This window comes from Bufo gargarizans, chromosome 2 (assembly GCF_014858855.1).
Source record: "Bufo gargarizans isolate SCDJY-AF-19 chromosome 2, ASM1485885v1, whole genome shotgun sequence".
NCBI lineage: Eukaryota > Metazoa > Chordata > Amphibia > Anura > Bufonidae > Bufo > Bufo gargarizans.
Genome location: NC_058081.1, coordinates 5,003,917 through 5,027,500, shown reverse-complemented (window position 1 = coordinate 5,027,500; position 23,584 = coordinate 5,003,917). Strand labels below are relative to the sequence as shown.

General features: G+C 46.2%; 1 protein-coding gene across 1 annotated transcript; it reads left to right on the top strand.

Moving 5' to 3' along the window:
• Nucleotides 1-2,025: 2,025 nt before the first annotated feature.
• LOC122929213 (olfactory receptor 11L1-like) lies at nucleotides 2,026-2,961 on the top strand. The gene has a single exon (XM_044282717.1). The coding sequence runs from the start codon at nucleotides 2,026-2,028 to the stop codon at nucleotides 2,959-2,961; it is 936 nt and encodes a 311-aa protein (XP_044138652.1).
• The last annotated feature ends 20,623 nt before the right edge of the window (nucleotides 2,962-23,584 follow it).

Sequence of the window (23,584 nt, the reverse complement as noted above, 5' to 3'; positions counted from 1 at the left end):
GTATTATGCGATGCGAAAATTCGAATTATCGCATATGCGAAATAATAACGAATTTGAATAATCGCGAATATTTTACGAATATTCTTTCGAATATTCACAAAATTTCGCGAATTCGAATATGGGACATGCCGCTCAACACTAGTGCTGGGCCTAAATTTATGACAATGGACTGTTGCAGTGGTGGGTGACGTGAAGCCTGATTCTCTGCTATGACATGCAGACTGATTCTCTGCTGACATGAAGCCAGATTGTCTGTTACGGGACCTCTCTCCTCTGCCTGGGTGCTGGGCCTAAATATATGCCAATGGACTGTTGCAGTGGTGGCTGACGTGAAGCCTCATTCTCTGCTATGACATGCAGACTAATTCTCTGCTGACATGAAGACAGATTCTCTGTTACGGGACCTCTCTCCTCTGCCTGGGTGCCGGGGCCTAAATATCTGAGAATGGACTGTTCCAGTGGTGGGTGACGGGAAGCCAGATTCTCTGCTATGGAACCTCTCTCCAATTGATTTTGGTTAATTTTTATTTATTTAATTTTTATTTTAATTCATTTCCCTATCCACATTTGTTTGCAGGGGATTTACCTACATGTTGCTGCCTTTTGCAGCCCTCTAGCTCTTTCCTGGGCTGTTTTACAGCCTTTTTAGTGCCGAAAAGTTCGGGTCCCCATTGACTTCAATGGGGTTCGGGTTCGGGACGAAGTTCGGATCGGGTTCGGATCCCGAACCCGAACATTTCCGGGATGTTCGGCCGAACTTCTCGAACCCGAACATCCAGGTGTTCGCTCAACTCTAGTCTTAAACTTTTGATCAGGACTGCATATTGATTTTCACTTTTTCCCAATATATGGGATTGAAGCACTCAGACGGTATTGAAATGCAATGCGCTGCGATAAACGGTTTCTAGCGCAGACAATAAAACTGTGCAGATTCAGTGAAATTTGTATATATATTGATTTTCACTTTTACCCAATATATGGGATTGAACACTCAGATGTTATAGAAATGCCGAAGAGCCAGAACAGAGTGTCAGCGAGCAGGCCAGAAACCAAGAGTAGCATACTAGGCACCTTCTCCATATACTATTTTGTGAGGTATGAACATATCATAATTAAAAATGTTATTTCATTTTCTGCAATTTTTGAATGTTTTGAAAAATAAAGACAAAACATATTAACAAAAATGTACCACTATCATAATGTACAATGTCATTGTCACAAACTCACCTGTCCGGGCTGCAGTCGAGCGATCCCCAGCTTCGGTGAGGCCGTGCTGGGTAGTTAGGGGGAATTAAAAAAAAAATTTTTAGATTCATCTTTTCAAAACTATGAAGCCAAATGTTAAAGATGTGAGTGTTTCCACCAGAGACCATTAGTGAAATCTCCCCAGCGTTCCTTCGCCAGTGTTTTGTAGTGTTTCATCTATAAAAGGAGCAGCTAGTAATGATCTTATGTCTTGTTTGTATCTCAGACCAGAAGAAATTATTTTGCTCTTTTACACACAAAATCATCCGGATCCTTCATTTCCCTAAACAAGTGAAGCTTCATACCGCGCTTCTGTCAGACACGAACCGAAGAATTTTGCAGAGATTATATTTCAAAGGAAAGAACAGATACCGGAATTTTATTTACATTATGTGAAGGCATTATCTTCTGTAATGTATATTGCTGTATATAATATTTTATTATCATTGATTTTATATTTTTCTGACAGATTTTTACCTTTTTAAAATTATTTTTAAAAGACAGCTTCAGTTTCTGACTGAAGGAAAGATAATTCAAGTTGGGTGCATTATTTATAGAATGTCCTTGTAACTTCTACAGGAGTTTTAGCTGAAGAATTTTAGTTCAAATATTACAGAATCACATTGATATCCAACAACTATAATACAATACGGGATAGTGAGCCTCATCATCCTCAAGTGTGATTACAAGAGAGAAACCCTATAATTGTGACCTGAAAAATTGCATTTTTTTATCATAATTATATTATTTTTTTTGGGGTGGGGGGAAATCTCCCTGAAAATGCCACACAACAATTCCAGCATAGTGACAGAGATTCTGCTCTTGGGATTTCAGAATTTAAAAAAAATTAGGATCTGTTTCTTTCTCCTGCTTCTGATCATCTTCTGTGTGACTGTATGTGGAAACCTCCTCATCATTCTGGTGGTGTCCTCCAGCAGATCTCTCCACTCTCCCATGTACTTCTTCCTCACACAGCTCTCCTTCACAGATATTCTCCTCACCACCACCATCGTTCCCAACATGCTCCACATTGTGTTGTATGAAGGAAGTTTTGTGCCTTTTGTCGGATGTTTAACTCAATTTTATTTTTTTTCAGCCTCAGAATCATTGGAATGTCTTCTCCTGAGCGTAATGTCCTATGACCGGTATCAGGCTATCTGCAACCCTCTACATTATACCTCCGTTATGGACCTCACATTTTGTGTAAAAGCCGTTCTCTTGTGTTGGGTAATAATGCTTGCAGTTACACTGACTTTTTCGATAACCATGAGTCAATTGCAGTTCTGTGGGGCAAACGTCATTGACCATTTCTTTTGTGATTTAGATCCTTTACTTGAACTTTCCTGCTCAGACACTTTTTTTCTGAAACTAGAAGACATGATATTGGCCGTACCATATGCACTTTCTCCATTTATTGTGATTCTGGTCTCATATATTTATATAATTGTCACCGTATTGAAGATTCCATCTGTGACCGGGAGGCAGAAGACGTTCTCCACCTGCAGCTCTCACCTGGCCGTGGTGTCTTTATATTATGGATCCATCATTTGCATCTATCTATTTCCAAATAAGGGAAGTGTAAAGAAAATCATCTCCCTGTTCTACACTGTAGTGACTCCGCTCCTCAATCCTATGATCTACAGTCTGAGTAATAGAGACATTAAGCAGGCCTTTAAGAAGCTCAGGAACAAAAAAAGTTCTCTGCCTTTTAAATGAGTTCTTGCATTAGTGTTTCTACCTTTAGTTCAGATTTATGCGCTCCTGCATATGATTTTTTTTTTATACCTTGATTTTACTCACAACATTGTGCTTCTGTAACACCCCGAGTGGTGTTGCCACTACTACACCCTGCTACTATCTCTAATGGTCTAACCTCATGTCATACAGCAGATTCAGAAAGAAACAGATGTAGGAAAGTGGAGTTTGCCTGCCAGTTTCATGCAAACCAAGACAAAGCCTGTAAACCTTTTTGGAGAACGTTTATTTAAGTAAAGCTGCCATTAAACTTCATCTCAAAGTCTGGACTCAAGTTATTCTTTTATTCCTTAATTATTCCCCCTATTTATTGCTTTGGAGCCAAAGCCTGGAGTCCAGCGGTCTCCAGGTAGGAGCACTGTGACACACAAAAAGAAACAAATAGGCCGCATTGTACCACTCAGCATTTCCTACACCTGGGGTGCATTATATAGAGGGCCCTGGGGGGAGGACGCCCATTGCTCTTCCATTGGGCACTTTAGGTGGACAGAGTTTTGGTCATATGCATTGGCTGCATTGCATGAACTATTAAGGGCAACTAACATTCTAATAAGTAAGGTGGATACTGTGGTTGTGATATATGCAGGGACAGATACTGTATATAGACACTTGTTATATAATTACCAAAACCTTTTGTCTTTTTTCGGTTTTGTGGCTTTAAGTGGACTTCCATTTTGAAAATTCAACATATGTCAATGTATGTGGTATAACTTTGGAATGCTATTACTTATGAAAAAAAGAATTTTGAGAATTTTTTTCATGACTGTAATGCCTATGGGTAGAGGCAGACATGGACAGTGAGCCCTGACCTAGAACCCAGACTGTTTTCCCTACTTACTTCATTACAAGCCCTAGGTAGCAAGACCGTAACTGGTCAACAGCTCCTGCGCTATCTATGTGCAGAGACAGACAAACACCAAGATACAAAACAACACAAAACAGGGTTTTATGTAAACGGAAAAGAACCAGACAGGCTATGAAGTACCAAACGAGAGACAGAGAGTAGTGAGAAGACAAGCAGGGGTCAGCAATCCAATACGCTGAGTAATCAGCCCACTGCTAATCTACTCCAGCACATGCTCACTGCAGGGAGAAATAGAGCATTCCATCCTGTTACTAAGGATAATGTTGCTACACCAGGGGACGTGACTCAGCAGTGCGTCTTTCCCAGCGTGGACTCGCCGAAGCCGGAGATCGCTCAATTGGAACCCGGACGGGTGAGTTTGTGACAATGACTTTATACATTATGATAGTGGTAAATTTTTGTTAAAATATTTTGCCTTTATTTTTCAAAACTTTCAGAAATGAAAGAAAATGTAATAGCATTTGAAATTATCATATGGTCATACTTCCCAAAATAGTATATGGAGAAAGTGCCTAGTATGCAACTCTTGGCTTCTAGCCAATATATTAGCGTTGTCTGGGGGGTACTCTTTCTCAGTTCAGAGAGTGCCTAGTATGCGTAGTATATGTGCGGAGTATTATAGGCCAAGCAATGTCTCTCTGGCTTTCTGGGAAAGATATTCCCCTGATGGTAGCTTCAAACTATTCAATCAGTGCTTTTTCATAAGGAGTAGTGTTGATCGAGCACCAAAGTGCTCAGGTGTTCGGGTGCTCAGGTCGAACACCTTCGGATGGAAGTCAATGGAAGAACCCGAGCATTAAACCAAGCACCAACTGCTCTGAAGAGGGGAGGGTGTCTGGTTCATAGAAAAAGGTCATAAATTGATGGAAACACCACCAAAATGGTTCAGGAACAGCATGGAGAGGATGTCCAGGTCGCTGCTGGGAACGATGTTGTCCGAGTAGTACGCCACTTTTACAGACTGACAATAATACGCACAAAACCGAAGATAAAATCGATTTTAGAGGAGAAAATGTTAGGAAACATTCTTTCCTGTACATTTACTTGTATATAAAGTGCAAGTGCTGCCAAAAATTACAAGGAAGAGGCACTCCGATACAACCTGTATATCACATAAAGGAGGGCCTCATTCACATTGTGGTACAATTGTTCAGGTAGTGGGACTCCTACACTCATAAAGCCTATGCACTAAGTGAAAGGGCTTCCAAAAATTACAAGGAACCGGCACTCCAATACACCCTTTATTACACATAAAGGAGAGCATCGTACAGACTTGAAAAATTATGATTGATGGCCTGCTGGTGGCCCTCTAAAACATTACGCGTGAGGGCCTGCTGCTGAACTGACCATCTAAAACATTAGGGGTGAGGGTCTGCTGCAGAGCTGACTACATAAAACATTATGGGCGAGTGCCTGCTGCTGGGCTGACCATTGGAAAAATTATGGGCGAGTGCCTGCTGCTTAGCTAATCATTGAAAAAATTATGGGCGAGGACCTGCTGGTGAGCTGACCCTGTAAAACATTATGGTTGAGGGCCTGCTAGTGAGCTGACCCTCAAAAACATTATATGTGAAGGCCTGCTGGTTAGCTGACCCTCTAAAACTTTATATGTGAGGGCCTGCTGGTGAGCTGACCCTGTAAAACATTATGGTTGAGGGCCTGCTGGTGAACTGACCCTCAAAAACATTATATGTGAGGGCCTAGTGGTGAGCTGGCCCTCTAAAAGATTGTAGGTGAGGGCCTGCTGGTGAGCTAACCCTGTAAAACCTTATTGTTGAGGGCCTGCTGGTGAGCTGACCCTCTAAAACATTATATGCGAGGTCCTGCAGGTTAGCTGACCCTCTAAAAGATTGTAGGTAAGGGCCAGCTGGTGATCTGACTCTCTAAAACATTACATGCGAGGGCCTGCAGGTGAGCTGACCCTCTAAACGATTGTAGGTGAGGGCCTGCTGGTGAGCTGACCATCTACAACATTAGGAGTGAGGGCAGACTAATAAGCATGTTGATATGATGGAAGAGGAGGAGGACGAGAAAAGAAAGATTGAACCAAATACCCTTTTTGTGTATTCAATACACCATAAAAGCCACATTTAAAGTGCCTTTATGTTCAGTCGCTTTTCTATCGTGGAGTAGAGACGTAAGGGAAATCGAGGCCTTGTTCATTTTGATAAGAGTCAACCTGTCAGCATTTTCAGTTGACAGGCGGATGTGCTTATCAGTTATTATGCCCCCAACAGCACTAAATACCCGCTCTGGCAAAACACTGTTGGCAGGGCAGGCTAGCACCTCTAAGGCGTAGAGCGCCAGTTCGTGCCACGTGTCCAGCTAGGACAGCCAATAGTTATAAGGCACAGAGGGATCATTGAGGTCTGCTACGTACTCCTTCACCATCTTCCAAAACTTTTCCCTCCTTGTGACACTAGGCAGCGCATTAGGATGAGGGTGCTGGCGTGGTGTCATGAAAGTGTCCCAGGTCTTGGAGAGTGTTGCCCTGCCTCTGTTGGATCTGCTGTGTGTTCCCCTCATCTCCCCTCCTCGGTTGTCCAAGGTACTATGTACTCTTCCGCCATCGTTGTCAGCTGGAAATTTTAGGAGCAATTTTTCCACAAGGACCTTCTGGTATTGCACAATTATGCTGATCCTCTCCGCCACAGAAATGAGAGATGAGAAGTTCTCTTTGTAGCGGGGGTCGAGAAGGGTGAACAACCAGTAATCGGTGTTGTCAAAAATCCGTAAAATGCGTAGGTCACGGGAAAGGCAGCCTAACATAAAGTCAGCCATGTGTGCCAGAGTCCCAACAGGCAAGACTTCGCTGTCGTCATCAGGAGGATGACTCTCAATCTTCTTATCCTCTTCCTCCTCTTCTGCCCATCCACGCTGAACAGATAGAATAAACCTGCTATGGGTACTACCCTCTGTAGCGGAGGCAACCGTCTCCTGCTCCTCCTCCTCCTCATCATCATCATCCAATTTGCGCTGGGAAGACAAACTGAGAGTGGTCTGGCTATCACCCTATGTAATGTCCTCCCCCATTTCCACCTCTTCCACATGCAAAGCGTCAGACTCTGACATCCATGCCCACTCCTCGCTTGTGAAGAGCGGAATCTGACTGGAAAGGTGACGACCATGTTGCAGCTGGTATTCCACTATTGCCCTCTGCTGCTCACAAAGCCTGGGCAACATGTGAAACGTCGAGTTCCAGCACATGCTCACGGCGCACAACATTCGGTGAGCTGGCAATTGTAAGCACTGCTGCAGTGTTGACAGACCAGCTGAAGCTGTTGATGACTTGCGGAAATGGGCACACACGTGGCGCACCTTAACCAGTAGCTCAGGCAAATTGGGTCAGGCTTTGAGAAACCGCTGAACCACTAAGTTAAAGACGTGAGCTAGGCATGGGATGTGTGTGAGATTCCCAAACTCCAGAGCTGCAACCAAGTTACTGCCATTATCAGACACAACCATGCCTGGTTGTAGGTTGAGTGGAGAGAGCCACAGCTCGGTCTGGTCCCTTATACCCTGCCAAAGGTGTGCTGTTTGTCCTCTAAGCAGATCATCTTAAGGACGGCCTGTTGACGATTCCCCACTGCAGTGCTACACTGCTTCCAGCTATCGACTGATAGCTCACTGGTGCTGCAAAAGCATAATTCTGGGGTGGAAGTGGAGGAGGAGGCGGAGGAGGAGAAGTGGTGGTTGAAGCTACTAACGTAGGTGGTGGCAGAAACCCTGATGGAATTAGGACCCGCAATCTTTGGCATTGGTAGCACCTGTGCCATCCCAGGGTATGACTCACTCCCAGGCTCCAAAACGTTCGCCCAGTGCGCCGTCAGGGAAATGTAGCATCCCTGGCGAAAACACTTGTCCATTTATCCGTGGTTAAGTGGACCTTCCCAGTAACTGCGTTTGTCGGGGCACGGGTGATGTTACGGGACACATGCTGGTGTAAGGCGGGCATGGCACACTGAGAAAAATACTGGCGGCTGGGTACTGCGTAACAATGGACGGCCACCGACATCAGTCTGCAGAAGGCCTCAGTGTCCACAAGCCTAAATGGCAACATTTCAAGGGCCAGTAATTTGGAAAGCTGCACATTTAGTGCTATGGCTTGTGGGTGGGTGGCTGGGTATTTGCGTTTGTGTTCAAATGCCAGGGGTAAGGACATTTGTATGCTGCGCTTGGACACAGAAGTGGATGTGGTCGCTGATGGTGCTTGCGATGGTCCAGGTGCAGGGCGGGAGTCATCCGGGCCTGCTCCTTCGACAGGGGATTGACCAGAACGTAACACAGGGGAAGAGGAGGCAGTGGTGTGACCCGCAGACACAGATTGTGGACCCAGGTGTTTGCCCCACCTATTAAGGTGATTTGATGCCATGTGGCAGATCATGCTGGTGGTGGTGAGGTTGCTAGTGTTCATGCCCCTGCTAATTTTTGGTTGCAAATTACAATTCTTTTGTCATCCTCACTTTCCTCAAAAAAGCGCCATACTGTGGAACACCTACCCCTTGGCAAGAGAGATTTCCGCAAGGGTGTGCTCTGGGGAACAGCTGCGGGCCTGTTTGGTGTGGCCCGCCTTCTTCCTTTTGCCACTAGTGATGGCCTTGCGGTTCGCCCGGCGGTCAGTTTGCAGCGAACTTTGCCAGTTCGATATCCACCGAACATGCAAGCATATGCCGATGTCCGCGCGCGCCATATTCTTTTGCATTGTGCCGAACTTTGACCCATGACACATCCATCAGGTGGGACAGGACAGCCAATTGAGATGTTTCAGCACATGGACACAACCACAACCCTATAACAGAACCCGATCTGGCAGCAATTTTACATGATGTGTTTTGCCAGTGTAGGGAGAGGTTGCATTTTGGAGCAGGGACAGGCTGTTAGGAACTTAGGGACACCAAACGCGAGCTACTAGGGCCACAAAAGTCCTTTTAAGGACTGGTAAGGTTGTGCTATCGATAGGTGTGATACACAGAGGGGTGTGATATACTTACAATATACTTTCTAACATAGAAAGTATATTATAGTGCATTTGTATGCTTCCAGAAAATACTGATTGAGGGCTGCGATCTATCAGCTTCCACAAAATAGTGATTGAGGTTTTTCATATTCCTACGTCCACAAAATGACTGCTTGAGAGTGATATACCAGCTTCAGCTAACAACTGATTGAGGCCTGTCATATATCAACTCCCACAAAATAGTGATAGAGGTTTTCCATATACCTGCGTCCACAAAATACAGATTGCAGGCTTTAAGCTTTTCGGGGACGTCCGTGTCTGGGGGGAGGAGGCCGTGTACGAAATTCTTTTGGGCGATGAGCAGGAGCAAGGGCGCTTTACTGCTTCCAATTCCACCCTGTACTGTGCCTCTCACCCCGTACTGTGCCCCCTTATACCCTGCATTGTGCCCTCTTATCACACCCTGTGCAGTGCCCTTAGTCATTCCCTGTACTGTGCCCTCTTATACCCTTTTATCCAGTCACGGTATGGCGGTGTTATCCGGTCACTGAACAGAGGTGTTATCCGGTCAATGTATGGCGGTGGTATCAAATAACTGGATGGCCATAACTGTATCCCTTTCCCTGCCCACGCCATCCTTTTTTTGGCCTTGCATTAGCGGGAAAAATATGCAGATTGCGGTGCTAAGGACCTTTGCGCCACAATCTGTGTCAGAAACATAGATGTATTTCTATATGATAAATGACCACCCAATTGTATTATTATTCGGGGGTAGGGCTAATATCTTTATATTATATAGATTCTAGTGTATTATACTGTGCCCTGTATTTCCCAGTAGAAAATGATCCTTGGTAAACACAGTCCTCATCCCTGACCACCAAGACCAGGTAGCGCTCTTTCAGTAGCGCTGTGTACTGGTGCTTATTCTGACACTAGGGCTCGGTTCACATCCTATTTAATGTATACCAAAAATGTATGCGTTAACAGATGCCTCAGACTGATGCCGTACAGTGGCGTCCGTTTACCATACAGTTCCATAGTAGAAAAAAAATTAACGTTAACGTTTGCATTTTTTTATGGACTCTGCAGGATACAAAAACTTAGAGTGCTGCACATTTGTATACATCAAACAATAGGAAATATAAATTTTCTAGGCTCCTTCAGGGCACATTTTTAAGAGTTTCAGAGAGATGCATAAAAATGGCCCCTGATTAAAATACATATTTTTTGTGGGAATTTTTGCCAATGATCCCCCTCTGGTATATCACTGTCCACGTTGTGGGACTATTTGTGTACTTTTAGTAAATGTTTGCTGGCTGCAAATAGGACCTGAAGGTTTTTCAGTTTCGCCTGTCATTAAAGTGAATGGGGCCAGCTACGAACGCACGGTTCACAAACATTTGATCGCAAATGCGCATTCGCATTCGCAAATTGTCCCGGCTGATGTTTGTCCATCACTATTTGCCACCCCACTGCCTCTTCCAGCCTGTTGTGCTGCTGCAGATCCCTGTACCGCTGTCCTCGCTCAGCTTGCCACCTTCCCAGATTGGGTCAGTGACTTCATCATCCACCACCTCCTCTTCCACTTCCTCACTCTGCTCATCCTTCTGACTTTTTGACCTTGCAACAACTGTGTCTCATCCTCATCATCAACCTCTTGAGATACTAATTGCTTTTGACTTATTGGCAACTGTGTCTCATCATCATCATCCTCCTCCTCATGAAACACTAATCGTCATTCCCCACCATCATCTTCTTGTGACTGTGGATGCTCAATAATTTGGGAATCAGGGCACAAGATCTCATGTCCCTCTTCAAGCATGCTTGTTGAGAGGCCCAAATGAAAGAATGGTGCTGAAAAGAGCTCCTCGGAATATCCGAGTGTGGGATCACTTGTTTGCCCAGACTCTCCATAGTGAGAGGAAGGAGGATCAGGGTGAGGATTGGGTTGAACATACTCCTGGCTACTGAGACTGGACTTGGTGGAAGACAGGGTGGTGCTTAACCGACTGGAAGAATTATCTGCTGCAATCCAACTGACCACCTGGTCGCACTGGTCTGACTTCAAGAGTGGTGTCCTACACCGCCCTGCAAACTGGGACATGAAGCTAGGTATTGTGGATGATTATTTTTCTTGTGCCCTGGCAGCTGGCACTGTTTATCCGTGCCCAGGGCCATGGCCTCTGCATGCACCATCAGAATCATGGCCACCTCCCCATCCCTTACTGCTCCCCTTCTTCATATTAAATGTTATATATGATTGAAAGTCTGTCACACATACAATAGCGTAGGATTTGGAAGTGTATGTGCAAACAAATTTAAAAAGGTATTTGGGATGTGGAAACGTCACACAGGAGATATCCCGCAGATAATAACGCAAAAACCCAAATGCAATCGCACTCTGCAAACCAGCACTCTGCCCTGCCTTTATGCTGGATGATGAATAAGGCATTGGTGTACATTTTGGCCAAAGTGTAGTAAGCCACTCACCACGTCAAGGTCGCCTTAATGAGTGGTCCCTAACACTAGTTCCTACCTGTTATGGGCCACGACAGCCACACAACGTCCAGGGAGCGCAGGTACAGCATGCACGCCAAGCACACTCTGCTTTTAACCCCGTCCGGTGCCATTACAGCTTTCATCGGGTCCAGGGATGCAAGTACCAACATGCATGCTGAGCCCACTATATACTTCTCCTGAAGCCAAATGGCTACTGGTAGGTGCTATATAAGCAGACTCAGTTTTATACTGACTTTAAAACCAGCCTCCAGGGCAGACTACCTTGTCAGGTGTGCATGACCGCTTGGAGATCGCCACGCCTCCAATATATTCTACAAAGAAAAAAAGTATGGGGGGGTTCAGCCCGCACAACCCTATGCAGGTGCACATTGCTATGGCGAAATACAGATACAAACGCAAAAACACAAATGCAATCACACTCTGCAAACCAGCACTCTGCCCTGCCTTTATGCTGGATGTTGAATAAGGCATTGAACTAGTGTTAGGGACCACTCATGAATGCGACCTTGACGTGGTGAGTGGCTTATTACGCTTTGGCCAAAATGTACACCAATGCCTTATTCAACATCCAGCATAAAGGCAGGGCAGAGTTCTGGTTTGCAGAGTGCAATTGCATTTGTGTTTTTGCGTTTGTATCTGTATTTTGCCATAGCAATGTGCACCTGCATAGGGTTGTGCGGGCTGAACCCCCCATATTTATCCTGCAGATAATGTCAATGCTGTCACCAGCAGATAATAAAAAATTACAGGGAATGTCACAGGTATTTAGGATGAAGAAACGTTATACAGGAGAGGTACCACTGGTAATGTCACTGTCCACAGCGTCTACGCAAAAAAGTACACTGTATGTCATATAATTTTTTTTTCAGCGCACATGTTGCACTGCAGATGTGGCTCAGGTAATGTCACTGTCCGCAGCAGACATCGTCTATTAGAAAAGGACACTGGATGTCACAGATAATAAAAATTCTGCGCACACGTTACACTGCAGATGTGGCACTGGTTATGTCACTGTCAGAAGCGGACACCGTCTATTGAAAAAGTACAATGTATGTCACAGATATTTTTGGGATGCGCACACGTTACACAGAAGATGTGGCGCAGCTAATGTCACTGTCCGCAGCGGACACCGTGCACGGTTAAAGTACACTTGAGGTCAGATATTTTTTGGATGTGCACACTTTGCACAGGAGATGTGGTGCAGCTAATGTCGCTGTCTGCAGCGGCCTAACTATTTCACTTTATTTAGTGCAGGATGCGCTAAGAATAGGTGTTGCTGCCCCACACAACAGTCCTTAAAAGAACTTTTGGGTCTGTAAAGTCTTAGCAATTTAGCGCTAAAAATATATATTGCTGCTGCCACACACAACAATAGTCCTTAAAAGGAATTTTGGGTCTATGAAATGTTTTTCTACAAAAAATATTCGTATAACTTTCTGTCCCTTCCTCAGCACAGCTCTCCCTGACTAAGACTGAGCTGAACACCCGTTATTGGTTGCTATATAGCCCCCGATGACGCATTCCGGTCAGCCAATCACTGTAATGCCAGCACCCAACATGGATACTGGCATTGCAGTGAGGGCAATACTTACCTGCACGTTTATTGGCTGCGTAGCAGCCAAGAAACGTGCGGGTAGAAGACTCGAGCATTGCGCTCGAGCACATGCGGTATTCAGCCGAATACCACCATGTGCCGAGCATCGAGATGCTTGAGTCAAACTGGTGTTCGGCAGAGCATGGTCGATCAACATTACTCAGCCCTCCTTGACACAGCGCCGACACCATTGTCGGTCACCATGGTTCAAATTTTGAGTTGTCGAGGAGAAAGCCGGGATTCAATTACTTGATGAAGGACGCGGAGCAGTTCCTCTCCTGTGTGACATCGTTTGCCCAGGCAAACGAGGTGCAGAACAGCGTGACACCACCGTACCCTGCATATGTGGTATGCTGGAGGGGCACTGTGAATTGACCCTGCAGTGGAGGCTGAGGACATAGTGGTGGATGAGGAGGCAGAGGCGGACATTGTCTCAGGACCAACAGCATGAGAACGTGGAGGCGGAAGCAGTGTCACCTGGCCAAGTTGCTTTGGCACACATCGACAGGCTCAAGGACTGGCCTAACTTCTGTTCTACATATGTGTGCAGGGTTGGTACTGCCTTTTTGGCAAAGAAATGACAGCTTGGGACTCTCCACTTTGGCCCGGCACAAGCCATCAGTTCTCTGAAAGGTGCAGAGTCCACCACTTGGAATGGGATGGATTGCAGCACCAGCAACTTGGCCAGGAGCTCATTCAGCTTCTGCGCCATTGGATGAGTGCACGCATACTGTTGCCTCTTGGCAACCGCTTCGGTGATCGATTGCTGACAGAATGACTGATAAGGAGTAGTAGGAGGAGGAGCAGGAGCATCAGGACCAGCAGATGATGGGAAGGACAGACAGCTCCCTTCAGCTGAGAGTGGTGGAGCCTTGACTGCATGAAATTGGGTGCTTGCCACTGGGTGAAGCAGCGGTTGCTGTGGCAGGTTGGACCACCACATCGGAGCCTTGGTTCTCCATTTTTCTCCCAACACTCCGCGATGACTGCGTGAACCCCTGCACCGATACTTTCCGGGCAGGTAGCCTCCTGCAAAGTGGGTGGTATACCCCGGAAATGTTTGGCTCCTGACCTCCCACTGCTGCCACCCTGCTGACTCCTGGCCATGCTTACCACCCTGCTGTCTCAGCCGCTGCCTCACGTGCAAGCTGCCACCCTCTTCTCCTGATGATGATGATGATGATGAAACCCCTTCTTCACCAGGCTCCCAAGTGCAACATCATCATCATCGGCTACTGTCTGCACGTCACTGATGTCCCTCTCAACGGTCTCATGGCCAGGAGCCTGACTGCTTGCAACACCTGCTTCCACACGACTCTCATCATCACTACTTGCCTGCCTACCGGAGGAAGCGGTGGATGTCTCCTTCAGATCTTGGCTGGACAGTAGCTTATGACTGTGCTCTAGTAGCTCATCCTTGCTTAAAAGTGGAGCCGAGCCTACGGCATATAATACTTCTTGGGCTGAGGGGACAGAAAATGACAGAGGCAGGTTCAGGACAGTTGGAGGCACAAGGCCTGCTCCCGGGCCATGCCAACTAACTATCGTGTCAGAGGAACCCACTTGCTCTTGGCTGGGGGTGTCTGATGTCACTTGCGACAAAGTCGAAGACAGAGTCAACTATTCAAGCACCACAGGGTTGCTGGTCAAGACACATCCGCTAGCTGACATCGGGAGCTCAGGCCTTTTGCTGCAACTCTTGCTGCCATCCACCCTCTTCTTCTGCTGTTTGCGACATAAACATTTTGGCCACTGCCCATTCCCTTTAAAGCGCCTGTCACCAATCTCTCTGACATCCTGTATAATAAAATAATTAAATTAAAATAACACCCCCAAAAAAGTCTGTAGTACAGTCAGGTCCATAAATATTGGGACATCGACACAATTCTAACATTGTTGGTTCTATACTCCACCACAATGGATTTGAAATGAAACGAACAAGATGTGCTTTACCTGCAGACTGTCAGCTTTAATTTGAGGGGATTTACATCCAAATCAGGTGAACGGTGCAGGAATTACAACAGTTTGCATATGTGCCTCCTACTTGTTAAGGGACAAAAAGTAATTGGACAGAATAATAATCATAAATAAAACTTTCACTTTTTAATACTTGGTTGCAAATTCTTTGCAGCCAATTGCTGCCTGAAATCTGGAACCCATAGACATCACCAGACACTGGGTTTCATCCCTGGTGATGCTCTGCCAGGCCTCTACTGCAACTGCTCAGTTTTTAAACCAACACCCGTTTGATCCAAAGAAGTTTATTTGGCAGCCTTTGCTGCATATGTCATTGTGAGATACAGCCTTTAAATACAGGGGTTATATTCAGTTATTTGAAATACAGCCATTTTGGGCACAAATATTTAATTGCGGCCAAGTGTGGACCAGGGCGTGTGAGATACATCCTTTATATACAGTGGTTATACTCAGTTATTTAAAATACAGCCATTTTAGGCACAAATCTTTAATTTGTGTGTGTCAGGGCCTAGTGTGTGTCAGGGCGTGTGAGATACACTCTTCATATACAGGGGTTATATTCAGTTATTTGAAATACAACCATTTAGGGCACAACTCTTTAATTGCGGCCAAGTGTGGATCAGGGCGTGTGAGATGCACCCTTTATATACAGGGGTTATATTCTTCTATTAATAAAACACCCTTTTTTGGGAAAAATACACAATATTTCCGTCCTGGCACCATCAGCATGTGTGAAATTCCAGGGTTATATACTGCTGTCATATTCAGATATTAAACAAACACGTTTGGCCAAAAAACTTTCATTTGGCAGCCTTTGCTGCAGATGTCATTGTGAGATACACCCTTTATATACAGGGGTTATATTCAGTTAATTGAAATACAGCCATTTTGGGAAAACACATTTAATTGAGCCATAGTCTGGTTTAGATACACCCTGCACATAGTGTCGTTCTATTCTACTATTAATTAGACACCCATTTAGGGCAAGATCCTAAATTTGAGAAATATGAGGAGAGCGTCAAATAAGGGACGTGGCCCAGGTCGTGGTGCTGCTGGTGGAGCTCCTGTTGCAGGGGGAGGACGAGGTCGATCTGTGCCAGCTACACGCACAAGTGAAACCCCTTCCTCAGGTGCGAGTAGGCGACAGAACCTTCAGCGGTATTTGGTGGGGCCTAATGCGGCTCTACGAATGGTGAGGCCAGAACAAGTACAGGCGATAGTCGATTGGGTTGCTGACAGTGCCTCCAGTTCCTTCACATTGTCTACTACCCAGTCTCCTGCTGAAAGATTAGAGTTGGCACCTGCAGCCCATGTCCATCAGTCTTTCACCTCACCCCCTTGCAAATCAGCCAAGCAGTCTGAGCCCCAAGTCATGCAGCAGTCTCTTCTCCTTTTTAATGACTCTGTTAGCAGGGTTTCCCAGGGCCATCCACCTAGCCCTGACCCAGAAGTGGAAGATATTGAGTGCACCGATGCCCAACATCTTATCTTTCAAGATGAGTACATGGGAGGACCATTGCAGCATGTCTCGGATGATGAGGAAACTCAGGTGCCAACTGCTGCGGCGTTCGAAAGTGTGCAGACCGATAAGGTGGGCAGGGGTGAAAACTGGGTGGAAGATGATGTGGAGGACGATGAGGTCCTCAACCCCACATAGAATCAAGGTCATGCGAGTGACCTATGTAGTTCGGAGGAAGAGCCGGTGGTTGCACAGAGTGACCAGCCCAGCAGAAGAGGGAGCAGGGTGCAAAAGCGGAGGGCCGTCCTCTAGACAGTACGCCTGCTACTGCCCACCGCAGCAAGGGACCGAGCACACCAAAGCCAGCTCCAAGGAGTTCCCTGACGTGGTGGTTCTTCAGACAATGTGCTAACGACAAGACACAAGTGGTTTGCACGCTGTGCAATCAGAGCCTGAAGCAAGGCATAAACGTTCTCAACTGAGCACAACCTGCATGACCAGGCATTTAAGTGCTAAGCACGAGCTGCAGTGGAGTAGACACCTCAAAAACCAAGAAATGTCTCTGGCTCCTCCTGCTTCCTCTTCTGCTGTAGTCTTGGCCTCTTCATCCACCTCTGGAGTGACAGTGCCACCTGCCACCCCACAAACAGAGGATCTTCCAGCAACACCACGACCTGGGTCACCAAGCATCTCCACAATGTCCCACGAAAGCATTCAGCACTCCATCTCCCAAACACTTGAGATGAAGAGGAAGTACCCCCCTACCCACCCGAGATCCCTAGCCCTAAATGCCAGCATCTCTAAATTACTGGCCTTTGAAATGCTGTCATTCTGTCTGGTGGAGACTGATAGTTTTAAAGGCCTTATGGCGGTGGCTGTCCCACAGTACGTCGTGCCCAACCACCACTACTTTTCCAGGCGAGCCATACCTTCCATGCACAACCAAGTAGGGGACAAAATCAGGTGTGCACTGCACAACGCCATCTGTGGAAAGGTGCAACTGACTACGGATATGTGGACCAGTAAGCACGGTCAGGGATGTTATATCTCCATAACTGCACTCTGGGTAAATACAGTGGCGGCTGGGCCTGAGGCGGATAGCAGTTTGGCGCATGTTCTTCCACCACCGAGGATTGCAGGGTGCTCCAGTTTGCCTCCTGTTGCTTCCTCCTCCTACTCCGCTTCCTCATCCTCTACCGGCTCCTCATCCGGTCAGGGTAACACCTTCACCACCAACTTCAGCACAGCCAGGGGTAAACGACAGCCGGCAGTTTTAAAACGTATCTGTTTGGGGGACAAACCCCACATCGCGTAGAAGCCGTGGACGGGCCTTGAACAACAGACCGATGAGTGGTTGGTGCCAGTGAGCCTCAAGCCCGGCCTGGTAGTGTGCGATAATGGGCGAAATCTCGTAGCAGCTCTGGGACTAGCCGGTTTGACGCACATCCCTTGCCTGGCGCATGTGCTAAATTTGGTGGTGCAGAGATTCCTTAAAAATTACCCCGATATACCAGAGCTTCTGCATAAAGTGCAGGCCATCTGTGTGCGCTTTTCGGTGTTCTCACCCTGCTGCTGCTCGCCTGTCAGCGCTGCAGCGTAACTCCGGCCCTCCCGCTCATCTCCTCATATGCGACGTGCCCACAAAGTGGAACTCCACCTTGCACATGCTGGCCAGACTGTGCGAGCAGCAGCAGGCAATAGTGGAGTTTCAGCTGCAGCACACACGGGTGAGTCACTCGGTGAAACAGCACCACTTCACCACCAATGACTGGGCCTCCATGCGAGACCTGTGTTCCTTGTTGCGCTGTTTCGAGTACTCCACCAACATGGCCAGTGCCGATAACGCTGTTCTCAGTGTAACTATCCCACTTCTATGCCTACTTGAAAAAACGCCCCTGGCAATGATGGAAGAGGATGTGGCACAGGAGGAGGAGGAGGAAGAGGGATCATTTCGTAGGTTTTCCGGCCAGTCATTCACAAGTGGCTCCGAGGGTGGGTTCCTGCAACCACAAACGCCAGGTACACAATTGTCCAGCCAGGGCACAGTTCTGGAGGATGACGAGGTGGAGGATGAGGAGGAGGAGGAACCATGTTCACAGCAGGGTGACACCCAGACCAGCTCATGGCCATAACTGGTGCGTGGCTGGGGGGATACAGAGGACACAGACAATACACCTCCCACAGAGGACAGCTTTTCGATGCTTCTGGGCAGCCTGGCACACATGAGCGATTACATGCTGCAGTGTCTCCGCAACGACCGCCGAGTTGCCCACATTCTAACTTGTGCTGATTACTGGGTGGCCACGCTACTGGATCCCCGTTACCAGGACACCATACTGTTCTTAATTCCCTCACTGGAGCGTTATCGCAAGATGCGCGAGTACAAGCGCACGCTGGTAGACGAGCTGCTGGTGGCATTCCCACCTGACAGCAGGGGCACAGTGAAAGCACAAGGCGAAGGCAGAGGAAGAGGTTGCCAATGCAGCTCGGGCACCGCCAGCACCTCAGAAGGCAGGGTTAGCATGGCCGAAATGTGGAAAAGCTTTGTCAGCACGCCACAACAACCAGCACCACCAGCTGATATGGAACGTCTTAGCAGGAGGCAGCATTTCACCAACATGGTGGAGTAGTATGTGTGCACATGCCTACACGTATTGAATGACGGGTCTGCCCCCTTCAACTTCTGGGTCTCCAAATTGGGCACATGGCCTGAGCTTGCCCTTTACGCATTGGAGGTGCTGGCCTGCCCTGCAGCCAGTGTATTACCTGAACGTGTATTTAGCACGGCAGGGGGCGTCATCACAGACAAGCGCAGCCGCCTGTCCACAGCCAATGGGGACAAGCTCACGTTCATTAAAATGAACCGGGCATGGATCCCTCAGGACTTGTCCGTACCTTGTGCAGAATAGACATGTATACCTGTATACTGCAGCGCAATTGCTCATTCTTGTATTTTGGATATTTCACACTCTAGTGTAGTGTACCATAATTAAAAAATAATAATTTAAAACCAAAAACCAGTGTTGGCTGCCTCGTCCTCCTCCACCACCGCTTCCACCTACACCGCTACGTCCACCGCCTCCTCAAACTCCTATTCCATATGGAACTCCACCTCATAAATCAATTTTTTTTTTATTTGTATGTATTTTATTTTATGTCATTTCACTACTTTTTCGGGTGAAATTCACCAATTTTTGGGTGTGATTTACCACTGCTATAACTATTAGACCTGTAAAAAAATAAAAATAAATTGTCAGTTACATTTTCGGTTGAATTTAAAAAAAAATTGGGTGTGATGTAACACTACTATACCTAGTAGACAGGTTAAAAAAAAAATTGTCAGTTACAATTTCGGGTAAAATTCACACATTTTTCGGTGTGATGTACCACTGCTATACCTATTAGACAGATAAAAAAAAAGTACATTTGTCAGTTACATTTTCTGGTGAAATTCACCAATTTTTGGGTGTGACGTACCACTGCTATACCTAGTAGACAGGTTAAAAAAATAAATCAATTGTCAGTTACATTTTCGGATGAAATTCACTAATTTTTGGGTGCGAAGTACCACTGCTATACCTAGAAGACCAGTAAAAAAAAAAAAAAAAACATTTGTCAGTTACATTTTAGTGTCAAATTCACCAATTTTTTGGTGTAATATACCTCTCCTCTACCTAGTTGACAGCTTAATAAATTTCAATAATTTTTCTTTTACATTTTCGGGTGACAATAAACATTTTTTTTCTGTCATAGACCCCTGCTCCACCAAGTAGACAGGTTACTATAATACATTTCTGTAATTTTTTTGTTACATTCTTGGGTTGACATTATACAATTTTAGATGTGAATAAACCCCTGCTCTGCATAGGTGACAGGTAAATATTCATAAATTCTTCTTTAATTGATGCCCGCCACTTCCTTTCATTCAATGCTTAAACTTTAACAAATGCAAAAACACAAATGCAATCGCACTCTGCAACCAGCACTCTGCCCTGCCTTTATGCTGGATGTTGAATGAGGCATTGGTGTTTTTTTTGGCCAAAGTGTAATAAGCCACTCACCACGTCAAGGTCGTCTCCATGAGTGGTCCCTAACACTAGTTCCTACCTGTTATGGGCCATGACAGCCACAGAACGTCCAGGGAGCGCAGGTACAGCATGCACGCCAAGCACACTCTGCTTTTAACCCCGTCCGGTGTCATTACAGCTTTCATCGGATCCAGGGATGCAAGTACCAACATGCATGCTGAGCCCACTATATACTTCTCCTGGAGCCTAATGGCTACTGGTAGGTGCTATATAAGCAGATACAGTTTTATACTGACTTTAAAACCAGCCTCCAGGGCAGACTAACTGGTCAGTCTGAGGCATTGGTGTACATTTTGGCCAAAGCGTATTTATACGCTCACCACTCACCACGGCAAGGTCGCCTCCATTTAACATCTAGCATAGAGGCAGGGCAGAGTGCTGGTTGCAGAGTGCGATTGCATTTGTGTTTTTGCGTTTGTATTTGTATTTCGCCATAGCAATGTGCACCTACATAGGGTTGTGCTGACTGAACCCCCTGTTTTGGCCCACATTTGCGCTTCAATAATGTGTCCCACATTTCCGTTTTACTGTTTTGGCCCACAATTGCGCTTCAATAATGTGTCCCACATTTCCAGTGCGATTGCATTTGTGTTTTTGCGTTTGTATCTGTATTTCGCCATAGCAATGTGCACCTACATAGGGTTGTGCTGACTGAACCCCCCACATTCTTTTTTTTGCAGTAAATATTGGAGGCGTGGCAATCTCCATGCAGTCATGCACCCCTGTCCAGTAAGTCTGCCCTGGTGGCTGGTTTTAAAGTCAGTATAAAACTGAGTCTGCTTATATAGCACCTACCAGTAGCCATTTGGCTCCAGGAGAAGTATATAGTGGGCTCAGCATGCATGTTGGTACTTGCATCCCTGGATCCGATGAAAGCTGTAATGGCACCAGACGGGGTTAAAAGCAGAGTGTGCTTGGCGTGCATGCTGTACCTGCGCTCCCTGGACTTTGTGTGGCTGTCATGGCCCATAACAGGTAAGAACTAGTGTTATGGACCACTCATGGAGGCGACCTTGACGTGGTGAGTGGCTAATAACGCTTTAGCCAAAATGTACACCAATGCCTCATTCAACATCCAGCATAGAGGCAGGGCAGAGTGCTGGTTGCAGAGTGTGATTGCATTTGTGTTTTTGCGTTTGTATCTGTATTTCGCCATAGCAATCTGCACCTGCATAGGGTTCTGCTGACTGAACCCCCCACATTTTTTTCTTTGTAGTATATATTGGAGGCGTGGCGATCTCCATGCAGTCATGCACACCTGATCAGTTAGTCTGCCCTGGCGGCTGGTTTTAAAGTCAGTATAAAACTGAGTCTGCTTATATAGCACCTACCAGTAGCCATTTGGCTCCAGGAGAAGTATATAGTGGGCTCAGCATGCATGTTGGTGCTTGCATCCCTGGATCGGATGAAAGGTGTAATGGCACCGGACGGGGTTAAAAGCAGAGTGTGCTTGGCGTGCACGCTGTACCTGCGCTCCCTGGACTTTGTGTGGCTGTCATGGCCCATAACAGGTAGGAACTAGTTATATAAGCAAAACTTCGTGGCACTCTGCCGTCCGTTTGCCGCTGAAAGTCGGGTTCCCACCCGCTTTCAGTAAGAATATAAAACTCCAGCAATTGCGTTGCAAAAAGGAATTATTTAATAGATATTTGCGGCTGTGTACAATTTATGATGTTTTGGCCACACATTGGCCTTCATCAGACTTCTGCCGCTTAGGGGTAGATATCCTTGTTGTAGGCGTAAGGGTAAAGGTGCGCAAGTCAGTGCAAGCGCACTTTTACCCTTACGCCTTCATCCAGGATATCTACCCCGAAGCGACCTTGACGTGGTGAGTGGCTTATTACGCTTTGGCCAAAATGTACACCAATGCCTCATTCAACATCTAGCATAAAGGCAGGGCAGAGTGCTGGTTGCAGAGTGCGATTGCATTTGTGTTTTTGCGTTTGTATCTGTATTTCGCCATAGCAATGTGCACCTGCATAGGGTTGTGCTGATTGAAAACCCCATATTTTAAACTTTAACAAGTTGTACCACATTTGCCCTTCAATAATGTGTCCCACATTTCCGCTTTACTCATTTGGCCAACATTTGCGCTTCAATAATGTGTCCCACATCTCTGCTTTACTCTTTTGGCCCACATTTGCGCTTCAATAATGTGTCCCACATTTCTGCTTTACTGTTTTGGCCCACAATTGCGCTTTAATAATGTGTCCCAAGTTTCCGCTTTACTGTTTTGGCCCACATTTACGCTTCAATAATGTGTCCCACATTTACGCTTTACTGTTTTGGCCCACAATTGCGCTTCAATAATGTGTCCCACATTTCCACTTTACTCTTTTGGCCTACATTTCCGGCGTGGAACCCTGATTCCCCGATAACCGTGATTAACACGGTAGGCTCAGAAAAGAACATTGAAAGTTGATAGAGAAGATATCCAAATGGATGGTGGATGTCACTGGGGCACCTCTACATAGGTGACAGAAACATACATTTTAAAAATTACATTGTCAGGTGACATTTTTCAAATTTTGCCGGATAGAAACACCTGCTCTGCATAGTTGACAGGGAATAAAATTTAAGAAATTCTTTATTAATTGATGTGCGACACATCCTTTCATTTAATGCTTAAACTTTAAAAAGTTGTCACTCTTTTGCGCTTTAATACTTTGTCCCATATTTCCGCTCTATAATTTTAAATTTGAAAAAATGTATCCTCCCTTGGATGTGGTATCTCTTTCTCACGCTCCCTCTCCGGCCTGGAACCCTGATTCCCGCCACCCGTGATCACCATGGTAGGCGCATAAATGAACATCGAAAGTTGATAGAGCAGATATCAAATTGGATCGTGGTGGGGCAGTAAGTGTGCACACGCCTACACGAACTGACTGACAGGGGTCAGCCCCTGCAACTTCTGGGTCTCCAAATTGGGCACATGGCCTGAGCTTGCCCTTTACCCCCTAGAGGTGCTGGCCTGCCCTGCAGCCGGTGTATTGTCTGAACGTGTGTTTAGCACGACTGCAGGGGGTTATCACAGGTTATATTTCCCAATGTTTTGGGGTGTACCCTAATTAAAAATAAAAAATAAAAATTTAAAACCAAAAAGCAGTGTAGGCTACCTCCTCCA

Excerpts from the sequence above, each read along its gene's own strand:
- LOC122929213 (XM_044282717.1), top strand. The coding sequence starts at position 2,026 with ATGCCACACAACAATTCCAGCATAGTGACAGAGATTCTGCTCTTGGGA.